General features: G+C 58.2%; 2 protein-coding genes across 2 annotated transcripts in view; both read right to left on the bottom strand.

Annotated features, from left to right (window-relative positions):
* Lhx3 (LIM homeobox 3) overlaps positions 1-1787 on the bottom strand; it is an 8492-nt gene extending 6705 nt beyond the window's left edge. The window contains exon 1 of the mRNA XM_015505709.2: positions 1584-1787. Within this exon, the coding sequence (XP_015361195.1) occupies positions 1584-1671 (88 nt within the window). The 5' untranslated portion in view covers positions 1672-1787. The remainder of the gene's footprint in view (positions 1-1583) is intronic.
* A 951-nt stretch (positions 1788-2738) lies between these two features.
* Qsox2 (quiescin sulfhydryl oxidase 2) overlaps positions 2739-9229 on the bottom strand; it is a gene marked incomplete at its 5' end in the record, with an annotated part of 28815 nt that continues 22324 nt past the window's right edge. The window contains 2 exons of the mRNA XM_015505669.2: positions 2739-5382; positions 7339-7527. Coding sequence (XP_015361155.1) covers positions 4835-5382; positions 7339-7527 — 737 coding nt within the window. The remainder of the gene's footprint in view (positions 5383-7338; positions 7528-9229) is intronic.

Below are 9229 nucleotides of genomic sequence, written 5' to 3'. Positions count from 1 at the left end.
GGTGCGGAGGGCGGAGCGGCCGGGGGGCGGGGCCTCGCCGCGGGGCGGGGCCGGGGGTCCCGGAGACTCGCCCCGGGCGATCGCCGGCTCTGTGCGCCTGGCCCCGTACCTACGGTGCCTTCGCACCGCTCTGCGTTCTTGTCCCTAGAGCCGGGACGGCCGGGGAGGACCCGAGTCAAGGCTGCCCGCAGGCGCTCGCCCCTGCCTCGCAGCTGGACTCACTTCAGCGCTGGAAGGGCTGGGGGTTCTGGGAGAAGTTGGCAGGGAGGGAGCTAGGTTCTCCTGATGCTGAAATTCGGCCTCGAGATCTGAGCTGGGAGCCTTCGCGACAATGTCTGGTCCGCGGAAGCGCAACCGAAACCCAGAGAAGGTGAGCGTGGCCGCCAAAGGCCTCACAGTAAGAAGCTAGCCGCGACCCCAGACCTTCTACGCCCATCCCTGCAATTTCCCACTGGCGTGGGCACTGGAAGGAAGGCGATTCTTAGGAGAGAAGCAGGCCCCTGTCCTCCTCCTGGAAACCCATCCGAGACCCTGGTGTAGGAGGGACTGAGCTGGAAAAGGTACAGGATGTCCCCTCGCTCCTCTGCCCCCAGCACTCTGGCTACCAAAGAACAGTCCCTGCACCCGATTTTCCAGCATCCTGCTCCCAATGCAAACAGGTGAGCCAACTGGAACCCATGGATCCTTTGGTGTACATCCCTTCCTCTGCTCAGAGGGCCCACAGTCCTGGGTCATCGACCAGGATCTTAGCCCTGTACGGTCACTCAGAGACAGAATACAGCATGGGGCCCTGGCAGGCAGCAGGATCCTGGATGGAAGCGCTGGGGAAGCAGTAGGTTGAACTAGTGGGTTGAACCTCCAGGTCCCTCTACCGGGGGTCAGATGGTGATACCCTCTCCACTCAGTCTTCTGAATTGCGAGCTCTAAGGGCACAGGACTGGAAGATGGGCATAAAAGAGCACAGCCCCTCGGTCCTAGCTCCAGCACACAGCATGCCTGGTTGTGAGCACAGGCTCACCGGCCACCTCTCTCTTGCTTTGTACTACACCTGTTACTCCAGAAGGGTCACGCACACACACTTGTGTGGAGCCGAGTGGGTGTCTGGTGCACTGGGGTGAGGTCCGTTGAGTGTCAGCTGCTGCAGAGGCGGTCTGGCAAGGGCCATTTGTGACAGGACTGGGGAAGGGAAGGCCCCTTCTGCTGGGCATCTGGCCGGCCCCACCAACAATGCCTCCATTATTTCCAACGTCTGTGGCATTGGAATGGCCCTTGGAGAAGACGGTTGGGGTGGGACACCAAGACTGGGGTCCCCTACTGCAAGCCAGGGCTAAGAAGGGAAGTGAAGGGCTTCATTCTCTGGGGGAACCTGGTGCCCCTCACTCTGTTCCATCACAGGCACCATTTGCAGGTCAAGCACCAGGCTCCCCGGGCCACCCTCGGCTTCCCTCCCAATCTGTTGCCACTTCAAAGTGCCTCCCCGGTCTCCCTGGACTTTCCCTGCAGCCCTCCCTGCTGCACCCGTGGCCCGCGGCCCCTCCACCCGCCTCGGCCGCCCTAGTTGCTTCTCTCTCCGCAGCTCTTACCCTGCGTCCCGACAAAGGTGCAGAGGGCAGCAGCCGCCGGAACCCCTGGCCTTTCTCGGTCGCCTTCGAACTCCGCTTCCAGCAGCATCGCGGTAACGGGTCGGGTCTGAGTGGGCGTAGACGGAGGGCTGGAGCTCCGCAGAACCTGGAGCGTCGCGGGGCAGACTCCAGCACTGGGCCGGCGCTGTCCGCGGTGCTGAAGGAGGCATCCGCGCGCCCCCAGCCCTTTTGGCGCCTGTCCCCCGCCCCTCCCCTGTCCCCGCCTCCGGCCCCCGCCCAGTCCGGCGCACGTCCCTAGCACGCTGGGTTTGGCGGGACTGGACCCGGTCCCGGCGGCCATCGCCTTGGGCAGCCATGCCGGTTGGCTCCGCCCCGGCCGGGAGGCTCCTCTTTCGCAGCAAGCGGGTTGAGGTGCCGCCGGGCTGGAAACCTCTGAACCCTGCCCGCTGGACCCTCAACAACCTTCTGGAGAGCCGGGAGCACCCAGGCTGCGGGGGACTGGACCTGGGGCGGAGGCTCTCTCCTGCAGACGTCAGAGGCCTTTCACTGCTGCTGCTGCCGCCCTCAAGGTACTGTCCCTTGCACCCAACACCCTTCTGGCCACTGCAGGATCACAGACAGAAACTTCCAACTCCAGACTGTGAGCTCCGAGACCAGGTACCGGAGCCCTGAAGGCATTCCCGGTGGAGAGGTCTGCTCAGCACACACTGCCCGAGGCCGGCAAGGCAGGGGCTGCCCAGGTCTCTCCGTGGGAGGGTCCTGGGAGAAGCTAGCCATGGGCAACCTGCGCGTCTCCTGCTTCACACTGAATTGAGTGTGTGTGGGGTGGCTATGGGGTGGCTATGGGGTGGGCTGGGTCCCCCAGGGGCTTCCGTAAGCAGGAGTGCCTGGGAAACACGCTGAAATAGTGTCATCTGTATGTGTCTCAGGGTGCTGCTCTTAGCTGCTGCATCTGGTTCTGCTCTAAGCAGGTCATCTAAACTCCACTTTGCAGCTGACTTTTCCATCTGACTCCCGGCTCTCTTCCAAAAAGTGTCTTTGATTCAATACAAGCAATCCTAGAAATCCAGAGTGGAGTCCATAGGAGTGTAGATAGGAGCCCAGCTCCATTCTGTTCCCATTCCAGAATCTCACATTTCAAAAGAACTGTCACGGTTTCTCAAATGTCAGATTTCTTTATTCTTAAAATGTGCACATTATAATTTTTACTTAAATACAAAATGTCCACTTCCCTTGCAGGTAAGAAATTTCACTGACATTTCCATGTCAAATGGCTCCTTTTTAAACAAAATCTTTCCATTAAAAATAAATAAACATTTAAATTACGGAACTGTTATATTCATTAGTCTCAATACCTCTTAAAATATTAAACCTTATAAAACCACCTCACACCTTGTGGCATCCTCAGAGCTGGCACCCAGGGGTGGGGCTGTTCTTTCCCTCCTCCAGAACACCCTGCGGGGCGCCTCAGTGACAAGAGTGTCCCCAGACATTGGTGGCCTTGCCCTGTAATAGGAGGGAAGCTGGAAACAAGCCCTGCCTAAAGCAGCTCTGCCAAGGCCAGACAAGCAGCGCACACTCCACATTCCCGGGGAGATGCCTCGCACCCCCCGCTGGAGCTGTGGGTAGACCTGCCTGGTTTTCAAACAAAGAGATATGACGTCTTCAATAACCAGGTACACACCAGCCGTGGAGGCAAGCTCCCGGCTTTTTAAAGCAGAGGATTCTAGGGGCTAAAAAGCATCATGAAGAAACCTCATGGCAGAGAAGTGGAGCAGGAGATGGAAGCTGCCAACAGCCCCCCCCCCCCACCCCGTCCTGCTGGCCTCAGGCAGCTGCCTGCGGCTCCCCTACCCATCCTCTGGTCATCCCAGCACTCCAGGGCTGGACTAGCCACAGCCCAGGGAGGCAGCTTTCCATTTCCCTTAAGTGGCAGCAGTGACAGCAAGGTCATAGGGTCTTAAACGACATCCACGTGACCAAATGTCTTCAGGACACACTTGAGCATCAAATACAAAACAGCAAAGTAGAAAAGGTATTTACAGGCATCTGGGTCACGCATGTGCACAGACATGGGCACATCAGAGCATGAGTCCACCATATCCAATGAAAGCTTGTGGGACAAACCAATGGCCAGGGACTCTCTATGAACGTCCCAAAGCATGTATCAGTTTGCTCCCTTTAAGTCTTCAGAGGCTGATTCACCACTAAGTGTTTTGGGTTTAATAATGTGTTTAAATTGCTAAATGGTTAAAAAAAAAAAAAAAATCATTCCTGAGGCCTGGGAGACCAGTGCCCCTAGGAACCTTGTCCACAGCTTCAGGTCAGGGAGGCCTGTCCTACAGGGCTCATGGCCAGGGGCCTCTGCCTTCCTCACTGGGCCTGTCCCTGGCCTCTGTGGTGCCTCATGTGGGGCTGGAAAAGGACCAGAGTAGACAAAGGGCTCCTACAGAGGTCATCCGAAGACCATGCCCCCAAGAGCAGACCGGTCCTCCATACCCCTCCTGTAGACCTAGTATTCAAACCCACCACTGGGCCCAGAGCGCCCCCAGGACAGCCAGATTGGGATGACCCTCACTTACATCTCTTTATCATCAGAAAAGCCAACCAACAAAAAGGCACTGCCACCACCCTGTCCCTCCCAAGCCCCAGGCTTACTCCCCAGGACCCTGAGTCATTTCTGAGATACAGCTCTCCCCTGGCCGGGTTCCTTGAATCTCCACATCTGAACGGATCGCCCTGCAGGGCACAGGACTGACCAGACCCTTCCTTCTCTGCTCCCGAGTTCCCTGAGCTCCCACACAACTGTTCTTTTGCTTAAGTGGGGACAATCAGGTGGCCAAAAAGGAGATCCCACATCACTGGAGCACCACGTCTACTCTGAGGGCTGCAGGGCAGGGCACACTGTGTGGGGAAGGCTCCTCCAGCGAGGCTTCTGCCAACACAGAAGCAAGGCCCTGTAGAGCTGTCGCCTGCGATCACTGCGGGGCACAGGACAGCTGGGGCTGCTCCTCTTGTTCCTTGACCTCAATGAGGTCACCAAGTCTTCCTGCAACAAGGGCTGCGGGAGGCATGGACAGGGTTCAGACGTGAGCACGCCCACAAGACTACCCAGTCTCCACAGGCCTGTGAGGGGACCAGGTCTTGAGCCCCTGATCAAGAACAAGAAAGCTGCAGGTGGCACAGGGGGCAGGGCTTCCAAGGACTTCCAAGGGCTTCCCGCGTGTTGCCAGCACTGCCTCGGGAGCACTCTACACAGCTGGGTGGTGAAGCCGGACTTTCCATCGCTTGGACCTCACTCTGAAGAAGAAGTACATCACCATCAGGAACAGAGAGGAGGCCACATACAACAGCACGCAGAGGCTCATGTCTAGGCTGGAGAAGCCAACCCCAAGAAAGGGTGCAGCGGCCTCAGCCTCTTGGAGGGCCCCAGGCCCACGGGGACTCTGGAGTCTCAGGTCCAGCCTGTGCTGCACATCCTGGGGAAGGTCAGCTCTGGGGCCCAGCATGCCAGGCGGACGAAGACTCTCGGCATCTTGGTCTCTGCGGAACTTCTCTGGGGGAGTCAGTGCTTGGCCCTCCACCTCGCCCCTGCCCAGGGCTCTTCCCTCACTGGACTCTCCCTGGTCTGCAGAGTACGTGTCTACGAGGTTGCTGCTGCTATAGTACTGCTTCAGGAACACCAGCACCTGGCCCTCGTTCCAGCTGTCCAGGCCCTTAATTTCCTCGTGGCAGGCTGGGCAGAGGTCTGGGGTAGGCCATGGGACCTTCGGAAACTTGGGATCCTCACTCAGGTGGCCTAGGAGAAAAGGAAGGGGAGAATCACTGCAGACAGGCCTTGGCCATGGGATGCTGGGCCTGTGCAGGTGGCAGGCCACAGGGCTCTGCTGCCCCCTCGGTCCTCCTAGGCAGGCAGCAGCTCTTGCTCCCTCTGGTGGGCCCCACGCCTGCACACCAAGGAAGAACCCTGCACACCTGGCCCACCTGCCGTTGCCTGACCAAGCCCTGAGGCAATCCACCAGCTCTGCTCTGCCAGAAGGACCCAAAGGCCCCACCTCCTACCTTCCAGGAGACCCAAGAGGCCCAACACCCCACCGAACACCGCCCACTCCGGCTGCCAGGGGTACTGCCCACCTCGTGGTCCTTTGAGAGACAGGTCCTGGGAGACCGCTTTTCTATACATGGCAGGACGCCACACAGCATCCTCCTCTACTGTGGTGCTGCTCAGCTGCGACTGGCTTCCTGCTCCTGAACACAAACCTACCCCACGCGGGGTCTCCTGCCACAGCCCCACTGTTCATTCCATCACACTTCCCAGTGAACAGCCACGCAAGCACCTCTGCCACGGACGTCCACATACAGCTTTGCACACTTGCTTGAGCACTTCCTTCTGAGTGTGGATGTGGCTGCTCAGCTGCCCTCAGAAAGGCTCTCCACCCTCTCCCAGCAGCCTTGCCTGAGGCCTGACTCCTGCCCTCCCCTGGGATTTCTCCCTTCTTCATTCCTCTGATCGAAGGCCTGACAAAGGGCCACAGGGAGGCCAGCAGGGGACTCAGCAACACCTGTCTGTGTGACCTGAGATCAGGGATGCCCTGCACTCAGGTGTGAGCTAGGGTTCCCCTGGTAATGTGCTAACCTGGCTGCAGGGTCCAGCCCAGCTCCCTCTGCAGAACCAACAAAGCTCCCAGACAAGCCTCCGTGGTGCTGATGACACCTATCCTGCTTGCTGCGTGCCATATGCTAGACACAGAGCCAGGAGAGGACAAGGCAAAGGCTAGTCTGCACACCCCAGGAGAGGCCACCTAGTGGGACTTGAGGGTGGTCATGCACAGAGATACACCAGGTGCTGCAGAGTCAGAGCTGATGCTGGACAGGAGACTAGGCCAGACCCCTGAGGGCCTCTCAGGCTGGAAGGGGGACAGGGAGCAATGCATGGAGCCTCAGGAGTGGCCCCACCACATAGGCCAAGGGACCCCCACCACAGCTGGCTGATGGGAACAGGCTGACAGCAGGGCTCCTGGACAGGGCAGCCCCAATTGGCATCTTGCTCCGGACGCCTCAGAGCTGAACGCCCAGATGACCAGAGACCTCTATGGGGAGGAGGGAGAGGCCCAAGAGGCGCTGGGTGTGGAGAGAGCCCCCTGTGGCCTTCGAGGCTCACCTCGAGGCACAGCTGACAGGGAGGGAGCAAATCCCAGGGACGCAAAGGCGCCCGCAGCCCTCAGTGCAAAGAAGAACCAATTTTCTTTAGTGCTCCAGTTGTAACGTGTTTTTATGACACAGTGGATTAAGTGAGAACCAACAGTTCAGCAGCATTTTCTATTCATCTCTATTAAATTCATTTTTCAGTGGAATTATTTTTAAGCCTAATTCTAATCTGCCATTGATTTTGGAAGTCTGAATTACTTAACTCTGAGAAATTGCTTGTGCCCTATTTAGTTTAAATAAAACTACTCTGAGAGGTTTGGCTTACAGTCTGAGAACAGATTTTAAAGATACTAAAATTCCTTATAAAAATTAATCACATCCTTAATTTTCTAGTGTCAAAATTACTTGGAGAAGGGTGTGACGGAAGAGAGAGAGCCATATCAGTCTCTGTCCACCTTCATGAGGACCATGTACCCCAGAACGAGAGGACAAGCTAGACAGCTTAGGACCTGGAGGCCTGCAGACCTGGCTGTCCCCGACATATGCCTCACCCATGCTGCCCGCACGACCAGGCCCACAGAGCTGTCCCAGGGCCAGGGACACCCACCGGCCAGGCGGCTGTTGACTGCGTTGTGCCGGCTCCAGAGCCAGAGCACAGCTTGGTCCAGCGTTTTCACGGAATCCATGGACTCTTTAGCCATTGCCTCGAAATGTTCGCCACATTCCTTGCACCCAAAGAAGGTCTGAATGTACCTCCTCAGGGTCTGCAGCACGGCCTGGGGGTCATCTTCAAAACCTGCAAGGGAACAAGAGCCACTGGTGCCCCAGGCCCAAAGGTCACTGCTCAGCCTTGTGCCTGAGGCAATGCAGGCCAGCTTTGAGTCCCCACGGAGACTAAGGACACAAACTAGGGGCCACAACTTCCCCAGATACCCTGGTGTCCCAAAAGGTGCCCAAGGCCCCTCAAGGGCATGAGGATGAAGGTGCCCATACCTCAAAGGGGACACCTCATTGGCATGGAGACCTGAGTTGTGTGCTGGTACCAAGGGGGACCAACCACGAGTACTCAGTGCCACAAACGCCACAGCCCTTCAGAAGGATGACAACCAGGCTGTCAGCTGCCTCTGCCCTTGGCCTCAGGACCCAGAGAGCGATGGGCGGCACAGGCCCCCATGACTGCTAGCCTCCCTCCTTTAGCCCACCCCCAGCAGTACTGGGTGCCCTACCACATCGGCAGACACCCACCCAGGAGCACAGAGCCTCAGGACTCGCCCTGCTGAAGATGACATTCCTGAGAAGAGGTGGTCAAGGGCAGGCAGGTTGGTGAGGCCCACGCTCTTCAAAAAGGCTGAGCCTCCCAGCGGAGCGGTGGTTCCACAGGGAAACAGCCCAGTACCCATGGCCATGGCTAATGGCACAGGACGGGACAGGTACAGCTCAGTGGGGACACTGAGAAGGAGCAACAAACATGCTGTGCCTCTACAGGCAGCCCCAGCCCGGGGGCAGAAGGGAGCAACCGGAAGCCCAGGCATGGGGACGGAGGGGCCAGCAGCTCCACTCAGACGAGCGTGCAAATAAGGGAACAGGATTAAAGCTCGCCACACGCACGTCAGCATCGAAAGCCACGTGGCAAAACGATCACCAAAAAGATGTGCTTGGGGGAAGGAGTCCCTCTCCACCACAGCAGGCCCACATGGCGTCTGCAGACCCTGTGGAGGACAACTGTCCATAAGCCTGACCTAGGTGTCCACCTATCGAGGACTGCAGGCTCCTGGGTCTAGGCCTTGGCAGTCAGGGACTCAGACCAAGACCCTTGTTTGTTTCAATCTGAGAAGGCAGAATTCAGCACGCTGCCGACGCCCGCTGGCTCTGGGCATGCTCATGGCATCCAGGCAGTGCCCTGTGACCTGGCCCGTCTGGCCCCCACTCCCTGCCGGGAGCTCTCCAGACATCTGCCTCACATCAGGGTAATCCCCCTCCTCTCCCTGCAGACGGCTGCACGTTCGAGGACCCTAATCTTTAAAGTGGACAAGAACCATAAACCTCTACCTGGGGAGGATTAGAGCGCTCGGCTGGCGCTTTAGTGGATGGGTTTAAACGTGCAATAAGGGAAGAAAACCTCCAAGACTTAATCCCACGCCTCGTCTGACCCAATTCCCTCTGCGGAGAGCTCCTCCTCGGAGACACTTGAGCTCAGGCAGGAGAGCGGCTGTGGCTGCGATGCTGCCTCTACAGCCCACCCCTCAGGCGTCAGCTTTGTGCCCCAGCACCCGAGGGCCTGCGCCCTGGCCGTCACACTCCACAGTGCTCTGGTGTGACAGTGGGAGGACGGGTGCTGGCACGAGCCCCCTTCCCTCACCAGAACGCCCCACCCAGGGGTGCAGCCTGGGTGTGAAGGGCCTCAAGTCACACAGCACACCGCTCTGATTCCAACATCTGGGTGGCTCCTGAGGTTCCCCAGAAACACACTCCTACTTTCTGGTCCCTAAAGGAATGTG

This window comes from Marmota marmota, unplaced genomic scaffold (assembly GCF_001458135.2).
Source record: "Marmota marmota marmota unplaced genomic scaffold, marMar, whole genome shotgun sequence".
Taxonomy (NCBI): domain Eukaryota; kingdom Metazoa; phylum Chordata; class Mammalia; order Rodentia; family Sciuridae; genus Marmota; species Marmota marmota.
The sequence above is the reverse complement of the archived record's forward strand: the minus strand, read 5'-3'. Positions and strand labels throughout refer to the sequence as shown.